We start from the raw sequence: 20009 nt of genomic DNA, 5'->3' as shown, positions 1-20009 counted from the left end.
CATTTGTTGTCAATTAGATGCCGAGTAATTGAAGTCCAATTACAATCCCATTAAGACAAAGAAACGCTGAGTCTTACATTAGAATATCACGTAGGGAAATTCATGTTTATTGCCAAAATGCTCTTATTGCCATCGAACTGTCGAGCTATCTTGTTATCAATGATGTACAGTAAGGGCTGAATCACTTTACGTGCTTGCGGCACAAAATCGATACCAGCTCTTTTCCACAAAAAAAAAAAGATATGAAAGAGACATGAGAAGGAAAACTGATAAGCCTCATTGCTGAAAATATGTGAATGTGTGGCTTTTGACCCCCTTCAAAATCAAGTTAGCCAGTTATAGGCGTGCGAATCGAATTTCAAGGACGTTTCAAATACTCGTATAATTCCCATAACGAGACAACTAGAATCTGATAATGGCTATTTATGACTTCAAGCGATACTGCCTGTTTCTCGCTAAAAGCAAAAAAGCAAGAGTGTTGCCGGCCACCTTTGGTGTGTGCATGGACTTAGAAACACCGATCTTGATTCCATAGAAATTTGCAAGAAACCTGTTCTTTTCCAGTCTATATATCAATCCCCGAAACATTTCGATTATGTACTCCCCACATTCTCGCCAGCACTGCGCACTTGCAACTCTGCCAATTAGATTTACGTCAGAATTACTAACACATATTGATTGGCAAAAGCACTTGCGGCATGCCTCAAAATGTGGCGTAAATATCATGGTCAATCTCAGTCGAGCCAAATCGTCACGAGAATATTTTAAGTTGATGGCGAATACAGTAATGGCAGAACAGAAAGCCATTGCTTCTCGCAAGGCGGGCGGAACCGGTTACCCTGGATACCTCAAGGGCGAAACACGGACGAAGCGACGAACGAACGGACCGACGCCTAGTCAGCTGAGATTGCGAATTTTTGCCGGGCTTGCTAAAACGACTGAATTGGACTCATCATGTCTTGTCAAGGGCAGCACAAAAGGGTAGAAATGAGCGCTGGATGAACGTACGTAGAGATAGAGGAAAAGGGGAGGACATAAGTCGAGTCAATGCCAAGGTGTTCCCGCTAAGGGAGTGCGGTGCTAGGAAATCGGGAATGAGAGATTAGACCTGAACGGAGAGAGGTTTGGATTGCGTTGGGGAGCAATTAGTAGTGTGCTAATTTTTTGATTGATAAGATAAGGCCTTGACATCGAAAGTGATGAATATTTACACATTTTCCGCATCGTTATTGCTGTAGTCCGTAGATCACGGCATTTTTTGAGGCACCTCAGGAGAGCCAATAACTAATCGTGTGTTGACATTTCCCAATGCAAAACATAGCAGCTGATCACCTTGCTACGAGTTGCATAGTATGCTATTTCACTTGAAACGTCATCTGATTATAGTATGCTGCTCCTGCGATGCTAAAGAAAATGAAGCTATCCTGATCAAGTGAATATTCCTGATTACTTTGGCCACCAAAGTCAATATCGCACTACCTTACCTTACGTCTCATGTGGATATCATGAATTTAGACAAGTCTCATTTTCAAGGGCAGAGGTGAACGCAAAAGGCGGGAACTAGGGGTTGATCGTCTGCCACAAAAAAGGGGTTGGGAAGAGCTGTCGTACCAAGAGATCAAATTGTTATACATAGGTATATATCGTACTGGGTGATGAATTTCATGAAATTATTTCATCTATGAATATGAACGACAAAGATGGTAATCTTTTCGGCGTACTTTGCTTCTTACACCCCCATCCAAGCTCAAACCGCTCACAGAGATTGCTGTCTTGGCAGGAAAGCCAGCAACGAGACATTGTCAATGGCCCCCTTTATTTGCAGATTTGGCCTGAGGCCATTCGACCAAGGGTTCTTTTCAGGCCAGCCTCCGAATTCGCGGAGAGGAGTTTCTTGCAAACTGGAGTTGCTTCCAAGCCTGCCAAATTCTGAGAACATGCTTTGCTCTGGTGGGTGAGCGAGTGAGTGAGTGAGGGAATGAGTGTCTGGCAGCAAGTGGCTGGAGGACACCACAGCAACAACGTGCTCGCTCGGCACTGCGAACTTCGTGCAAAATTTTGCGCAGTTTGTTCTCAGTTCTCAGAGGAGACGGAGTCCAGAGTAGAGTACGCACCTTCGTATGTGTACAAACTCAGAACGTTGTGTTGAGTAAAAAGGGTTATCAGAGTCACATATGAATAAACAAGAGGCTTCATGTGGCTGTTGCCTGAATGTAGCTCTTCCTGGGTGAAGTGAAGTGAATCGAGTCCAACTGTGATATTCAGAATAAGTGAAAGTGTTCCATAACGACATGCGATCTTAGAGGTGGCTAGGGAAAAAAGTTGTATAAGAAATAAAGTATGTTCTTGGCCAAATTGGGAAATCAGGGCTTCCAAGTATTCCCATTTGGTCACCAGCAGGGAGGCAAGGGTGAGGACTGAGTAAGGTTCAGAAGAGTTGTGGCGTCAAATTAGTGCTATTTTACCTCTATTTCGCTTCAACAGCCCTCGAGGAATCTCCGAAGGCAATATACCAAGCAATTCAGCCAAAGAAAAGAAGCAAGCAAGCAAGTTGGCTAAACCGGCCCCCACACCATCACCCCTATCTCTAAGTTTCGACCCTCGCCTCGTTGGAGTTTTATAGCATTTTTGCGACGTTTTTTTTTCCTTGGTTCTTGGCTCTTGCCTCCAGCCCGCTTTCATCCGTAACTCTTCCACCAAATTTGAAAGGGATTTGCCAAATCGTAAAAATGAAGACCCAGCACCACCTTTCATGGGATGGTAGCACCACGGCCACCGCCACCAGCAACAACAGCACCACCAACCACTATCAAACCACAAAGCCAGAACCAAATTGGCAATAGACTAGTGAGTTTTACATGCCTCTCCTCGAGGATCGTTGTGTTCATCATTACTTTGCCAAGCTTCAACCAAATATTTGTCATTGAGATTCTCATGGAGATCTTGAAAGCATTCAAAGAACCGAGATCCAGATAGTTCTTTTGCTAATCGTTCACCTGCTCTACGTCATCATCATTATCATCATGTAACTTCCAATCCTGAGCGCAGGAGAGAGAAAAAGTCTGCCCCTATTTAAGTGTATTCAGTTCCATTTTTAATCAAGTGTTCAAGCAGTGTTATTATTGTGTTTCATATTTGATTCGTTTCGTGCTAAATCCTCCAACGCCCGTTTCAATGTCTCGGTCGGAATCTTCCGATTTTCCCCCGGGACTAGTGAGAATCTCCCAAGATACCATATTGATTCCACCTGAATCCCGTTCCCGTTCCCGATGTCAAGAGTATTCAGTCCAAAATGTTCTAGCGGAGACCATCAGGTCGCCCTCACCCAACCCAAACTACCACCCAACTCCATCAACCTCCAAAGATTGTTTTCCTCCCTTAAATCACGGAAATCGAGGCTCCCAAAAAGAGCCTCCTCACCATTCGTACAGTGATGTTTCCTTCAAAGAGTGCTCCCCGAGCAGTGCTGTGCCTTATACGTCCAATTTTGACCTTCTGGAGAATGCAGACTCGGTTTTTCAAGACGAGCCCTCCGTGGACCACATGTACCTGGATGTCATCAGGGAGGACTATCAGACCATGCTCACAAGGTAGGACTACCAACACTTTCAATAGGCTTCGATCCGCCATGAAATGTTAATTCACCCAGGGGAGCGAGCACCTTTCTTCTTCACAATGCTATTGTAGTGTCTTAAGGAAAAAGGCCGGGATTGAAGTGACCTTTACTTGTCCAATTGTCCGTTGTTAGCTCGACAAATGTTCCCTGGGACCAAGTGGAAAGATTGTGAACCGGACAGATGTGCCTGAAAAGGTGAATCCCGTCATTTTGCAGTCCACAATGTCTCATAGTTAGAGTAGAACGAACAGTTTATTTATACTCATATAAATATTACACGTGGGCTTGCTACTTATTCACCACGAGGCATCATCGTCCATCCTTCCCTCCATCTAGCCACTAAGAACAGCTGGATCAGATTGCGTTAATTTTCTCATTCCGGCACTGAAACTGCCTTGCAACTCTTGTCACGTAAAACATAGTCAATTATGGGCAATTGGCTTGAAGGTTTTGCAACTCCATCTACAGTACAATTTATTACCGAGTCCCAAATGGGTGCGTAATCACGTTCGTCGCGTCATACCTGGTTCCTCGGGGTCTAAAATGACTAAATCGTTGATGGCATTAGAGTGTCGTCGATTTTGTTCCCGATATCGAGGTAGGTTGAAGTAGCTTCGAAAATGCATTGGTAGCCGTTTGGAGACTAGGAAAACAAAGCGTTTCCATTAATTGAGGAGCGACGGACGACCCTCCCACTTCATTCCACGAAGGGGTAGTAGCACTTTGGTTTGGCTGCGTTTGAACCGACAATGCAAGTGAATGGTCAATATTGGATCCCTATTCTGTCAACTAGTAAATTATGGGCTGTCGGTAACTGCAAGTTAAACACGCAGGACTTAAGAAGGAAGACTGAACAAGGCAGAGCTGTCCCCTGTGTTTCTTCCAGCCGACTCTTCCAACGAAGGAAAACCCAAACTGCAAGCAAGCAGTTCATCTCAATTTACCCTTTAAATGTTCTATGGAAAAGGTACAATCCAGGAGCAGAAATAGGGTCCAGGTCGGTCTCTGGGACTCACAGAATCACTAGTCAGCCAACGAATAGACCAGGTCACTTGGAAAGCTTAATCTTTGGGTAACAATGACGCCTGCGATTAGTCAAACTTGATTGGCCACATCGCTCTTCTAGAACGAATTCAAGGACTTGGACCTTTTTTTCTGTCATTTCGACCACTCCGATGGTGTAGCACATCCCGGAAAGGGATATATAGCGTTTTTGCCACTAATGTTGGGCCTGCCATTTTTAGCCAAACCAAGGTTACCTAGTACCAGAACAAGTGGTTTGCCGATAGGCAAGCCGGGGCGATGCTATTTAGTGAAATATTCTTCAACATACGCTCAGGCTGGTTCATATGCAATAGCAACTCTTTGGTTAGGTTCGAGTGATGGTCGGGTCGTTCGTGCTCAAGCCTTTTAAGCTGAAACGAATGTCAATGAATGGCTTCCCTTGACTTGCATGCTAATTGGGCATGATCCAGAAACCTTGTCCGTGGCATGGCTCGTTCAAGATATTCGAAAACGTTCGGCAAAGAATGTTCAAGATGTTATCAAGTCCAATCTTGTGCCAAATTCTGTCCTTGGACCACTCGATTTGTGAACTCTTGGGACCACCCAAACCAGCCTCCTAAACAAACGAATTGGCAAGTCAACCAAACCCAAGTTAGCAATTAACTGGGTTTAATTGTTCAATTTTCTTGTCAAGTCTACTCGTCCAATTTAGAGCAACCCATTTTCTGACCCAAATTTTGGGGCCATTGGATTTTCGTTACAAAATCGAGAGGTTGAGAGACCAGAGAAAGATGACAAATGATGAGGATATGTTTGACATGGAGCATTGTACTACATTGTAGGATAATAAAACATGAACATTTACATTTCGTGACACTCCAATTCGAGTGTAATAAGTGCATGGTCATTTCTTTGAGCTGGATGGACGGATGGATGGGTGGGTAATCTAGCTGTGCTGCAATACTGCTGCACTCAAAGACCATAATTCAACGAGATGACAGAAAAAAACGGGGGGATTTCTTTTTTCCCCTCCCACAATCACGTTTTATGGGGAAATTGTTGTAAAATAAGCTGACAAAGCTTTCTGGCCCTTGGCACCATTTTTCTTCAAAAGCAGACCATTTTCAAGATCTTTCTGCATTCACCCGCTCAAGTGTGTTCATTATAAAAAGAGCCTATTGTAAGGTTTTTTTTACTCCAAGACTACTCCAAAGGATGGAGTGGTATCGAACGAAAGACCTCTTTGGCCTCTTTGAAGTGTATTTCAGAGACTTCAAGAGGTTTCGCCTTGGACGCCCCTGTAATTGAGCATTGTTCGTTAGGAAATTTGAACTGCTGTTATGAACAATTGGAAATGGAACAAGTTCCAGTGGGAGAGCAATATGTCACGGTTGATCATCTTCTTTGCATAGCGAGTGCAGATGTTTTTTATAACACGTTCAAGTGGACCCTCATTGACGCTGATATTTTGACCCTCCTGGTCATGACCAAGGCAAGTACTAGAAGAACACCTGAGAATCAACAAAGCAATTAAAGGACAATAAGATGATGATACGGAAAAAATCTCAGTAAAGGGCATACAAGTGTTTCCGCATTTCTGTCGTTCAAATTAAGAGCCTATTTCAGCTAATTTTTTTCTCACGTGGGCACATAAATTGCTCTTGCCAGAAGCCCTGAAGCCTCCAAAAATATGTAATATTCACACATCACAATATGGATCTCGTCAGTTCCTCTCAATGTTCCTAATTCTGCACAACAACCACTGGTTCAAGCTTTCCTTCCCTCCTCCTCCTTCTCCTCCTCCTCTTCCCTCTCTATTGACTCAATTTAAAGTTCACTCTACCTTGCCGTTATACCCTACGTATCTAAGTCTTCAGTCCATTGCATAAATACACACATGCGGAGTTTTATGTGAGTGAGTGAGTGAGTGTGTGTGTGTCCTTTCCCTAGTTCGCTCGAATCTACCCCTCGTGCCTTTGAAACAGCTTTTCTAAACTTGCACTTGGAACATAGGGGTCGGGAATGGGAGAGAAATGGAGAGAAAGAAGGGGGGATTGAATCCCCCTTGCATTTCACAAAGAAAGAGCCTGCTCGTCCTCTTTCCCACATAAGTGAGTGTAAGGATCCTTGGCTGCCCCCTTGCTAGCGGGTGGCTAAATCCATTCCGCTTTGGTATGCACTCTCATTTCGTCGTCCTTTGGATGCTTGACGGCAGCTTTGAAGTAATGCCCACGATGCAAGAAAGCTTGTCCTTCGCGACTCCAATCCCCTTGTGCATCATTCTCTTGAGATTTCTTTCCTCCATTTTATTTGAGCCGTCTTTGGACGGAGTTTCCACAGCCAGACCTAAACCATTCAAGGGCGAAAGAGAGCCAACTTCAGAGGGAGAGTAAGTAGTATGACGGAGAAACGGAGACAGAGAAAAGGAGAGAGAAAGAGGGACGCTCGCCTATGACCAGAAACGTTGAAGTTGCATCGTTAAAAAAAAATCCCCTTCGAAAAATGTGTCGTGGTGGTCGAGTAGTCCTCGATGAGAAAGAAAATTGCTACCACCACCATCACCGCCACCACCATCGTTGTCTTCATCATCATCATGATTATCATCATCGAGGAACAAGCCGAACATGAGCGGTCCTCCACCGACGCCAACACCACCATCTTCAGTGGTCCACCTCCGGCTTCCTCGTTCCCTTCGTTGCTTCCTTGGGTCGTACATCCTTCTATCCGCCGGCGAACTGGCGAATGTAACCCGTTTAGGCCCTCTTCTTCACATGCATTCGTGAGCGCAGTTGCATGTACACTCGCACTGCTCTCAGGAGTACTTGCGGTAGTACTCCATGTGTACTTGCGTCTGCGCATTTCGGCACAAAAAACTGGCGCGCCGGCAATGTCATCTATTTGATTGGGCCGGCTTTCTGACTAAGTCTTGAGGAGGAATAAGGCGGGCGCGCTCGATTGCCCCTTTTTTGCTTAGCTGGCCTTCATGAAGGATACATGAACGGATGGATGGATGGAGGCAGGTTGCATTTCGTCGGGAGTTGCGCACTCTCGCTCGCGAATGTGCTAGACGGTCTCTCTCCACGGGGAATGCCCGTGGGTCCCGGGGAATGGAGAGAATTTTACGGGGGTTCCGATTGCAGTTTCGAGCTCGGAGGCTCGCACTCTTTTCTCTCTATTTTACACGAACGTATGCACGGAGCGAGCTGGGCGCATCATCCCGAGTTCCACACACCTTCTCTCTCTTCTTCCCCTCTCCCCCTGATGTGTCTAATGCAAGTTCAGCGAGGGAGAGATAGGAATGATCGCAACCCGTCACTTTTTACGAGGTTTTTCGGCCCTGGGAGACGGGCCTAATGCGAGTAAAAAAGCTTCCTCTTTCACTGAATATAGAAGAAGAGAACGGCATGCTTTGAACGACTACAGTACGGAATAGAGTGAGAGAGGAGTCGGTGGCTAAGAGCGAATTCACTCAGTTCAGCAGCATTTGATATGCAAGTCTAAGTAGCAGTACCTTCGGTCGTAGGTCTCCGGGCTCTTGCTTACCCCTACTAGTTGTAGTCGAACAACTCCTCGCTGTAGATGAGGACTACTAGTCAGTCGATCAACCTCTTCACCGACGAGTCGCAAAAAGCTCAGTGCAAGTGACAGATTCCTCGTGGAGCTCTCCTTCTCAAGACATGCACTCTCGATCATCAGAATTGAGGAAAGGTTTGATCTTTGGACTTGTTCATATTTCACCTGTGGACTTGTGTGATTTCTTGACTTTCGATTAGATCGCCAAAAGTTTCGAAAAAATTGCTCAGACTTTGAGGCTGCTCATCCAGGAAGAGTTTATATGCGTGTGCTCTTGTGTTGAAGAATCCACTCACTTTTGGAGGACAGTTTGCTAATCCCATCCGGTGTTCCATTGGACGGGACACAAGATCGACAATCTTTCCTTTTCATCCCCAGCATTTCGAGGGCAAGATCGTGGGAGACCGTGGCCAAGATTGATCCCTTAAGGTCAGTTCTTGTTCCAATGTCAAGCTTCCATCAAGACTTGTGTGCAAGTTCAGTGTTACGTCGCTCCTCCGTTCAACAAGGACCAGAGCCATCGTCATCGTCGCCGTCATCATCATCATCATCATTGCTGTTCTTAGTTTGCTTTCGTGCCGACTAGGAAATAGGAACCGAAGGGCACTAAGCCTTTTGGCCTTGCAGAACTACTATCGCATTGGAGAGCGGCCTTTACTTTGTCTTGTTCCCCCGTTCCCCACCATCGAAGGAGTTCCAAACACATTGCAATAGGCCTTTCTTGCAGTGGTGCTTGCAAGTAGTGGTGCTTTCTCGCATAACCCTTCCTTGCAACGAGGAAGTTGTGAAAGACCACCACCGCCAATTCGAGGCCTTGTTACGGCGTTGCTCTTGCCATTCTTGGCCTTGGGAACGAGGCCTTTGCACAAGAGGGAAAGAGCCTTCAACCCGAAGAGGAGTGGTACTCGTTGCGAGTGAGTGAGTCAGTGAGTCGCTCTGCTGTGTGTGTGTCCCTTGGGTTACCACCGCGAAGGCCAATAGGCACGAACCCACGGCCAAAAAAGGACGCACCCCACGGGATCAACGCAACTCGAACACGAACGAGACGACGAGGCGGAGAACGTAGAAAACAAGAAACTCTTTTTTTCCGCAAAGACAAGCAAAAAGGAAGAAGGCAAGGAAGGACGACCGACGACCAAGTGAAGAAGGAAGAAGGCAGTAGTGTATTGGCAAAGCTGGCCAAAGCTGGACTTGATAAGAGCATCTCGAAGGGTGAACATGTTTCCTGCCACAGGTCATACCCAACGTGGTCCTGTTTAGATTTTTTTGTGAATAAGCGACATCAGACAGACTGAATGCCCATTACCACCTACCCGAGTGATTTGAAGTCTACCTTCTTACCCCCACCGCCTTTCCCACCCCCGCCCAGGTCCCATTTGTCGCATCACAACATGTTGGGACTCAACCCGCATCATCACCCATTCTTACCGGGTCTCCAGCATGCCGCAGCGGCGGCAGCTGTGGCCAATGCCAATGGTGGCATGTCCCATTTGCACAGTGGTGGGCCCCCGCCCAATCAGCACATGCCTCCGACGAGCATCCCAACCTCGATGCCGCCCGGGCACCCGCTGAATAATGTGCCGCTAAACATGTGGCCCTTGATCTGGAATCACATCTCAAAGTAAGTGTGTTCAATCATTTAACGGGGAACTCGGTACTCGGTTGACAAACCCCTGAGAGAGAGAAAGAGAGAAAGAGAGAGAGAGAGAGAAAGAGAGAGAGAGAGAGAGTGAGAGTGAGGGAAAGAATGAGAGAGATAGAGAGAGGGAGAAGGTGGAGAGGAGATTCTGCTCCGATTCAAGTGTTGACGAAGGCTGCTGTTTGCATTTGCTCAATTTTGTACAATGAACAACACTCTATGTAGGCACACAATTCCCAATTCTGTTTTGTGCACCCATATCCTCCTCCATCTACTTCTCTCTTTTTATCAGACCAAGTCGATACACTCACATACACATTGTGAGCATTTGCTCATTCAGGAACGAGATCAGTACATGTACACCAAGAAGGAGAGGGAGAAGAAGAAGAGTTTCGCAGACGAAGCCTTCAAGGCCAACTCTGTGCGCTTGTTCAGAAAGAGTAGAAAGAAGGGAATGAAGGCTAGAATGCAATGCGCAGCGTACAGTGGTGTGGGTGGGCACATACACCAACAACACACTTTTGTAGAAGGAACGAGTGGAGAGCTACACACATAGAAGGAGACGGAGGAACAGGCAGAAGAAGAAAAAGAAGGGGAAAATGGGGAAGGATAACGGCGAAGCAAAAGGGTGTCTGCCCCACTTACTACCCAAAGCTCGACAAATCCTGGAACAACAACACCAACAAAACCAACGCCACCACCAGCTCTCACGCGCAATAAAACAAAATAGTCACTCTCTCGTTCCCACATGTCCTTCTTTCACTCACCCACCCACACCCACACACACACACACACGCATAAACTACTCGTACATACGCATATTGCTGTCTGCATGCCATATCGAAATTGAGGTTGCCAGCTCACACGTTTCCTAGCATGTTCTCCCTTGGAGGCCTTGCAAATAGAGTCTTGATTTGCCCATCAATCCCCGGTTCGGACTTGGGATTCTTTTGACATTTACTCGGCTGAAAGTCGGATCGGCCTTTCGGCCAATGGGTAAGCTTGAACTTTCGATGACTCTCTTCGTCGCACAAACCCCGGGCATTTTCCAATTTTTTCCACCCTCTATATAAACAAAGAATAAATTTGACTTGCCAGCCCAGACAGTCTTATGCAACATCCCCCCCCAACTCGGGTTCTTTCTCGTTCAACGCTTCTGCTCCTCCGAGTCTTGGCCTCAAATTCGAGCCACCATTTTCCTGTCTGCCCCCAAGATCCAACGAGGGATATTTTCTGACAGATTACAGAACGAGAGGGCTGTCGTTCTGCCCGATCGTATTATTATTGAAAGGGGGAGAAAGGCCACTAGGTCATGATCAAGCTTGCTGGATATTGGCTTTTTGATAGCCTCAAAGTCCACTGGGATTCATTTATTAAGATGGCTTCCAAATTGAGCCAACGAAAGCCGGGAAACGAAGGTCCGGGTCGGTCGGTCGGTCGAGTCTGTTTTGAGCCACTGAGCAATTGATCATCGGTTTCCCAAGCCTGAAGAGCTCCAGTAGCTTTCATCGGGCGATATTCGAAATCATGAACTTCGATGATGTCGGTTGTCGGTTGACAAAATCCTATTGTGAAAAATAAAGCCTGGGCTGCAGAGCATTGTTTGATGGAGAATTTAGCGCATAATCCAATGCCCAGGCACGAACTTGGAAGGATCCATTGGGAAATTATGCACATATTGCAAATCAGCTGCTTCTGACTGTTTCGTTTCGATCTGTGCGTGTCTGTGTGTGAGTGTGTTGTGTTGTGTTGTGTGTGTGTCGTCTTTGTTCGAGCAAAGTTTGGGTGCATTCAAAATTGAAGTGCTCTAGTGTGTGAGTATCCAGCCAGGCTTTACTGTATGTAGTATGTAAGGATGCTGAACGAACGAGTAGTCTCCATTCAGAAAGGCAGTTTGAGGGTGCGATGGATGGATCAAGAGGGGAATGTTGAATATTTTGATCAATCAATCAAAATCCTCAAACCGATCCCCGTGTGCCCGGGCCGAGCTTTATAGAGCTTTATAGTTATAAATTGACGACGCTATCGAACTCGTAAGTCCGTAGAGAGAATAGTCAGTCAGGCAGTCTACCTTCCTTCCCTGCCTAAAAAATGATATTTCTGGAATGAGCAAAATGGTCGTAGATATTCAAGGTTAGGGCGATGACAATTTTATCGAGCGAAATCGAGTTTTGATGGCCGTCTTCCACAATGTTGTTGGGGTTGACGAATGTCAAATATGTCATTTCTATCTCGGAATCACGACAAAATTCATCTGGGCTCGAAACCAAAACCAATCGCGTCTCCCGACCATCATCGACCTTCGAGCTTTGCAAACATTTTTTCTTCTTCTTTCTTTGAGGAAGCAGAGCGAAATAGAAATGTTGAACGTCATTCGATTTGAAAAACCACTCTGTCCATAGGAGATTGAGGAGGAATGAGGGGTTTAGGTGCTCCTATTGAGGAAAAATCTGCACCATGTTCACACACTCACTTGGGTTCCCATCACTCATGATAAAAAAAGGAACCTGGTGTATGCATGCTTTTAATGGGCCCCTAAATATCTCTCTTTCTCTCCCTTTCCATCCATATATCATTGATTAAGCAGACTGTCGGAACTCATTGTCGTTGCTCTAAAACGAGACGTGAAGTTTCTCCCGTCAATGAAATATGTTCTGCAGCGTTTTTCGCTGCTGAGAGGGAAAAATACATCTCACCGTTTTTTGGCCCCATTTTCATATACGTACATAAATGTCTTTTGACAAGCTAGAGCGGAAGAAGAAGAAGAAGAAGAAACAGTCGAAGGCGTCTTTTGTAAGCTTTTTTGTTTACCCGTGAGATTACAAACACTCATACACATACACGCCTCTCTTTGTCTCGGCCTTTTTATAGCAGTTAGAAATCAAGGGTTTTACATTCCAGGCCTGGCGTTTTTGCAGGCCTCAAATGATTGGGAAGGCCGGGAAACGTTTCGTTTTCAACAGCTTTTGTCCCTCAGTCGTTTGAAACTGACAGAAATGACCTCATTGCCCATTGAGTCGCAGATCATCAAGGCTCCGGGATTGGCAAAATCGGCGTGTCTTCCATCATTCGTCTAATGATAGGGCCATACTCATAATGGCAAATTTGGAACCCCACTCATTGATTTACATTGGAGTGGTAGAACCGTTCGAACAAGCCATCATCAAATCAGCTTGGGAAAGATACTCGCCCTAGGCCTTGTTATGATGCCCAAAATTGAGTGGAAAACGGTCGACTGATTTGTCTGACTTGGGCAATTCTTGAAGGCATCCCTTTTGTCGATGGCCGTTAATGCAAGCTCGAAGTAGAGGAGTAGGTAGCACCATAATAGGTCTATTTGGGTCTAGTCTTTATGGATCACTTACTTTTCGAGCTCGGTGATTTGACAGTGGGGCCGATTTCTTGGCGGAATTGCCGCAATTAAGGAGCCTCGTCGGCAGATGGGCAAAATATGGAAATGGTTCATTTTTTAGCCAACCTGATGATTTGTAATGAGAGCACCACTTCCCCATTGGTTGGGTACCTGGAGGCTAGCGGAGTTCGTATATAATATGGGCTGAATGTAAAAAACGCGTAGACTCGCCAGCTGACTTTAAGAATGATGAATGAGACTTCCATCAAATTTAGCAAAACCAATCAACACATCAGAGACGTGGAAGCTCCCATTGTTTATCAAACGGAATGATGGGGAGTGCGAAGAGGGCAATACTTCATCTCAATCTAACACATTGACTTGGTTTTGAATCCGGAAAAAAGCCTATGAACATGGCGGAAAGCTGTAAAGTGCACACACTATGGATAGCAACATTAGCTAATTTGAAGCCACATAAACGTGATCCTGAGCAATAATTATTCCATCTTATGAATAAATGCAAGGCTTCTGTTTCTCTCCATTTAGCGTCTGTAAGCAATTGTGTTTCGTTCAGCAACCCTGCGCTGCTCAACGCGCCAATCTCAACAGCAGTCTGAGGTTTGGTTCGTTGCAATCGGCCAGGGAATCCCATTTTCTGCATTCGTGACGTCAAAATTGCGTGAGGCGAGTAAGCAAAAACTAGACCAGCGAGTGAGCGCCAGGAAACCCTTTTTCGGGAGACGGCTTGCAATCTGACTCGTCTCAAAGAGTTCGCTTGCATTTCGCAGCTGGCGCTGGCCAAACTGCGCAAAGTTTGCGCAAGGCTTGCGCAAAGCAGAGAGAGGAAAAAGGCGAGACGTTGTTGGGTTTGCTCGCCAAATCAGCTGTTGAGCAGACTCTCATATCATATGATTGAAAGAGGGAGGAAAATGACCACAAAAGAAAGAGTGGAATGAGATCTCTTGGCTGAGGCTTGTTTCCGAAGTATCTTTTTCCTTGGCCACAACATCATTAAGAAATGCAAATTTGCATCATTTTTCATTTGGCTCTGCTCACAAATAGCTTCTCTTTCTCTTTTGTCCCACGGGCAACGTCGTCATATTTACCTTTTTTATATTTTCTCTGCCATCTTTTGCGGTGATAATTAAAATGTGATTAATTCACCTGAGAGTCGGGCTTCGTGACTCAGAGTTGCTCACATGTTTTCGCTTGAACAGCCTGATTTTTGCCCCTTATTCGAGTTTTCATCCACAATTGCCACCATCCAAATCATGAACTAAATTCACACAGATGTTTCAGCCTCAAAAAGGCTCCACTTTTTCGTCGCAAACCAGAACCATCAATTCCAATATGGTTTTATATACGCAGAGAAGTTCCTTGCATGTGCTCGGGTCTGCCTTGAGCAAATGAAAAGATTCACTCAACAGATAAAGTGGCGAAGCAGTCAGCTCGAGCTGGCAAAATCCATTCGCTCATGTGTGGTAGGAGCTGAGTAATTACTGCGGTTTTGGCCACTTCAATAAACCATCCTTGCTCCACCGACCACCGTGGCATATTCAAGACGACATTCATTTAGCCCCTCTGCACTTGAAAGTTCTCAGCCCAGCATTCTTGTATGCAGAATGAACAAAGTTTGGACAAAACGCCTCGTCCAAGAGGACCAAGACCGACCAAGATGTGCTAGCCAGCAACTCATCAAGGCATATTAACTTGACGTTCTGATGTTCACGTCATATGCATGCACTCACTCACTCACTCATTGTACTCCATTCCAATCCGCTCTTCCCCCAACGGGAATCTGTGGAGTGAGAATGAAGGCCGAGTCTTAGTATACATGTACACATAGTATATAGGGTATACACGCATGTACAGTGCTGTACTTACTACCTTATACCTACTACATCCTACTAAAGTCTGTTGCATTTGATGTGAACGGGAGTCAATGAGTTGGAAAGATGAAGTATTGGCCCAAACCACGACGATGAACATCGAACAACGAGAACCAAGGTGTACCTACAGTAGTTAGTGAGTGCGGGCAGAGGTGCTACTGTAGTTGGTTGGCATGCATGTTGCATGTACTTGACAAGGAGGAGAAATTGCTGGCTGAGAAGAAAAAAAAATGGAAACGCAAAACCGTCAACAACAAGGCAATTAGAACCACCACTCATTTGGCAGAAAAATCATTATGAAACAGCTATCATATTCATCAAGGAAACTGTCGACTAGTCACTGGCTGGCACTGAAGCTAAAACTTGGATCTCATTAAAGAGCAACCAAATAATTAGTCAATGTTGAAAACCTCATATGCTCGAACGGGTCTGGTTGGAGTGTCGTGCTTATATCGGCACTTTGGTTTATGCGTCTTTCATGACGGTCGTTGAGATTGAATCGACAACCTATTTGAAGGGGCTTTTGCCATTCTCGAAATAGTTGTTTGAAAATCGCCCAAATTCCAGGGAATTAACCTCCACGGGTACTTGAGAAATGGGCCCTGTCTTGCGGGTATTCCAGTCCTTAATCTGACTAGATTATTCTCCAAGCCTCCGTGTGATCTGAGGTGAATGGTTAACTGCAATGCACATAGTAACACTTACTATGAGTGTTGTCTCGAAATATTCACGTGTATCTTATTGAACAACCGGACATCGTTTTTGCCCCAATCCATCTCAATATCGTCAGTTCATGAGCCTCGAGACTCGTCCTGAAGTGGAGAGGTGTGCATTTTTTGCCCAATATGTCGCCAATAAAACGATTTCCTCCACTAACAAGACACGGAACATTACAGCATACTGGAGGTAGAGACAGAGAGAGAGATACACACACACACAAGTTATTACCTTGTTACCGCGATCTTCATCTGGGAATCATGTCTGGCCAAGCAAAGTAGTTTTCTAATCCGAATTCCATATTGAATTCGTGGTCAAATCCGCCCCCCCCCTTCCTCCCTCCCTCTTTGCCCTCCTTCTTTCAATCGGCGATCTTCGCTCATTCAGATTTTCCCTCAGTGATTGCGAAGAAAACCGCGAACTTCCCGCTTTGTGTCCGAATCCAATTCAAATGGAAGACTAAGAAACCATGGTAATACATACTGTGAAGCGATCTCTGGATGGACAAACATCTCTACAGGAAAGTTGACAGGATAATTAAATGTGACGGTTTTTGCGAGCCCTCGATCCATCTTGGCCAACACCAGATATTTCGTGAAATCGAAATCCTCTGACTCTGCTCAGGGTTGCCGTTGGAATGTTTGGAGAATCGAGTGTGTTTGAAGTCTTTGAAAATCGAAAATTGTGGCCTAGAGCAAATATGTAGCAGCATTGAGAACCGGATTTCAAAGACAAGGACTTAGAGAGTAGGTCATCCTCGGAAGTGGGAACACTGAAACGTGAAATCCAATTTTCGGGAGGATGAAGTGCATGCAGAAGTCGTGAAATGGGCGAAATTGGATTTCGGATCTTTTCCCCTAGCTCATGCAATAACCACAACATATTGCATTCCCCGATTGATCATCCCTGAGCACCTCTGTGCCGTTTTCTTGGCTGAGGAGTAAAAACAATAGTAACACATTTGATTTTCTTCTCGCGGCATGTTTACTCACTTTTCCCGTTATTTGCCTCGTCCAAGCAGATCGTGCAGCTGTATTCATTGCATGATCAGTATCTCAATATAATATCCCGATTCAATGACCAATGTCCTAGAAAGAAGCAGAGCTCAACTGTCACGAGTGAGGTGTCTCTTAATTGAGCGAAACTGGCTACAAGGCCGCAATTTAAATACTAAATGAGTCAGATCGATTCGTTGTGGTGGGTCACACACATTTGACCACCACACACATACAATTTCTCGTTCTCTCTTGCTCCGGGAACTAATCGGAGAGTGCATAAAGGTGACTGGGTATGTATAATTCAAGAATCGGCAACTGGCTGAAGTACGAGTACCTACTGATATGTAGAATCGTTGTCAGCGATTGGATCGGATCATCGAGTTTTGGGAAACGATAAGAAGTCTTTGAAGGTGGATGATTAATGATTTCCCAAATTCTGTTCACTTTTGCATTTAGTTATTGTAAATGTGGCAATGTCAGAAGCTTTAACAACGCACAAGTGTGCATAAACGCAAGCAGAATAATAGTCATAATTAGCCTTAGTTTGGAACGTCAGCGGCAGCTTTCTTCGTCCGGCCGATTTTGTACGTATAGGTGCATGCACTTTCGGATGGCCTAATGTATTGTGTGCAGGCGTCCCCTCATGGGACTGATTTGTCCCTCGTTCCTGCTTGGAGTGAAATGAGTGACATTGCAAGAACATGAATCATTTCTTTTTCTCGTTGATTCGCCCCTGATAACTAACTTCTTTTTCCGTTTGTAATGCAGCCGTGCAAAGTGGTTCACAGTGGGACGGACGGTGGAGCAGGGACAACAATCAAAATAAGAGTAGTATTGTACAACATTTGGGTCCATCAGTGAAAAATCATATTTGTCAAATCAGTTTGAAAGCAGGAAGACGACTAGAAAGAATCGATTCAGCCAAAGGCTTCAATTTCATGTGGACATGGCCGAGCCAATCAACCATTTCATGGGTTTCATACTTCACACACAGACACTCACAGACACGTCCAGTACTGAACGTACGATCACTCCTGTACATGTACAGTATGTCTACAACAGTACATAGAGAGTAAAGGCAAACCAAAAGGAGAAGCACCAAAATATTGCACAAGAGAGATTATGGCAATTTTTTTTTTTTTTTTGGGGGGGGGGAAGAGGAAGAGGGCAGTACAGTTGACGGTAAGGTAGGAATTGAATGGGATCACTTGGTTTTCCACTTGAAATTTTTAGTTGATTTTTTAGGGAAGGGGGAGAGGGGGAAGAGCGGTTTGAACCATTTAGCTCGTCTAAAAAATTGATATCGACAATCTGTCAAAAATATCAGAACAAAAAGACGAAAAAAAACCTCCCTGCTCAAAACGAGACAGCTGATCCTCATGAAACCCTCCGATATGAGTTCCAACGATTGAAAGAGCAGTAACAGGCCAGGCCCAATCACTTGCACTTTGTTCTCATTGGATTAGTCACTGTTGAAAGTCCTTTTTCCCTTGCTCGTGTTTAGCACATACGATAGTCCAGCTCCATGGAATCGTTCTGGGGTGAGGAAAAATTTGATCAGTGGTTTTGGGTGCAATACTCTTGGTTAGGGGAAAAGTGAACGTTTGGACATTCGAGCGTAAGTTCGTCTTCACTTCAATTGCAATATGATTGACAGTGCAGAGCGACCATTGGGGTGGGTTGAAATGAGAAAAAAAGCGACGGCTAACTGACTGACTGGATGACCGACGTCCGAAGCGATCGCGATCTAGTTCTTTCCAATTCTCTTGAAAGCTTGAGTACCATTCCTAATTGATCAAATGATGACCAGTAATCACTTCAAACACTTCCAAGCAGCTCGAAGTAAACGGCCATTTTTTCTAAGCCAAGTTCAATGCACACCACAAAACGAGGAAGGTCATGTTCATATGCACACAGTACAAGACCGAATATGTGCAATGAACTCGTTTCTCGTGAGAAGGTGCATGCGGCATGTACTAGTGTGGAGCAAGGCAGTCTTCTTCTTCTTCATCATCATCATCATCATCATTTACTGGAACGGACACCTCTTCGGTATGGAGACGAGCGAAAATGCACAAGTGTGATACCCGACCTCCACCCGTCTAATTAAGGAGTCCATGGCTGTTTCTAACGAGACGAATTGAGTGAATTTTCAATTCCCGACTTGCCGACAGGCAGCGAAATCGTTTGTAGTTTGTTGGAGGGTGAAAAGTGCATAAGTGAGTTCTGAACTGGTAGTTGAGTTGAGAAAGTACGTAAGGAGAGGAGAAGCGCTCCTGTGTGTGTAATCGACCTCTGTTGATTGAAGTCGTCTGACTGCTGGAGATACAAATGACCCATGAGATTAGTTCTCATCATTGAAACCTTCTTGTAAGCGAATCGTCCTTCGAGGCTTGCTTGCTGACATTGAATATCCTAGAGCGCGCCTGTTATCTCTTCCCAAATTGAGAATTTGAGTGGCTTATGCATTAGTCTTATCTCTATTTTTGCAACCTTGTTGGATTTGAACACGACAATATGGATAAGAAACCAAGTACTCTGTTAAGCGCTTTGAGTCCGAGTCGGAGCGACTCAAGACGACGACACGCGTATTTGTCCACTGTCTTTGACTTTTTGATAAATGATTCTTTTTAGCCTTTTTTCCGGTCCCAAAAAATCTCGACCTCGATCGATGCTTAATTCTCGAGGAAACAAGAATTTCTCACTAGCACGTTGGCCACACAAATATGTACAAGAAAAGCGCTCCATGGGCATAGAGTATCGGATTTGTCCTTTGGAAGAGGAAACACGCTCCTCATGTCGATGTTTTGACGTCTTTATTTCACCGCCTCTTGTCCTGAGTCTGATATCCAGGTTGAGATATTCGCTTCCGCGCAAAGTTGGACCCGAATTTGGCAGTGGACCAAGTTTTTCTCTTGTTGTATCCTCGATCCAGTGGAAGAAAAAAAAATCGAGATCTGACTTTTCGCTCGGTCCCTCTCCCGACCGATAACTCGTTTCTTATTTTGCTCCCTCCCCGTTCAGCACGTACAGTACTCGATATGGCCCAAAATGTTTCAGACATGACGTAGAGTCTGCATTTCCATTAAGTGGAAACAAAATTCATACTCTCTCTTAATTCTATAGTCTTTAAGACCATTAGTCGATTTGGAAGGTTGAGATTCACAATTCGCAACTTTGCCCCAGATTGGCAAAAGGGATGCAAACATTTTGTTTAACA

The 20009-nt window shown here is 45.1% G+C and overlaps 1 protein-coding gene across 2 annotated transcripts in view; it reads left to right on the top strand.

Moving 5' to 3' along the window:
• The first annotated feature begins 2091 nt into the window (after window positions 1–2091).
• The window catches only part of LOC131878415 (protein tramtrack, alpha isoform-like), a 53030-nt gene continuing 35112 nt past the window's right edge, over window positions 2092–20009 (top strand). The window contains exon 1 of one of the 2 annotated variants that reach the window (XM_059224383.1): window positions 2092–3590. In XM_059224383.1, the coding sequence (XP_059080366.1) occupies window positions 3175–3590 (416 nt within the window). In that variant the 5' untranslated portion in view covers window positions 2092–3174. Of the gene's footprint in view, window positions 3591–8807; window positions 9816–20009 lie in introns of those variants that run through there. The other variant, XM_059224384.1, reaches the window with a different exon arrangement.

The sequence above is a fragment of the Tigriopus californicus genome, chromosome 3 (genome assembly GCF_007210705.1).
Source record: "Tigriopus californicus strain San Diego chromosome 3, Tcal_SD_v2.1, whole genome shotgun sequence".
In the NCBI taxonomy this organism is placed as follows: Eukaryota; Metazoa; Arthropoda; class Copepoda; order Harpacticoida; family Harpacticidae; genus Tigriopus; species Tigriopus californicus.
The sequence above is the reverse complement of the archived record's forward strand: the minus strand, read 5'-3'. Positions and strand labels throughout refer to the sequence as shown.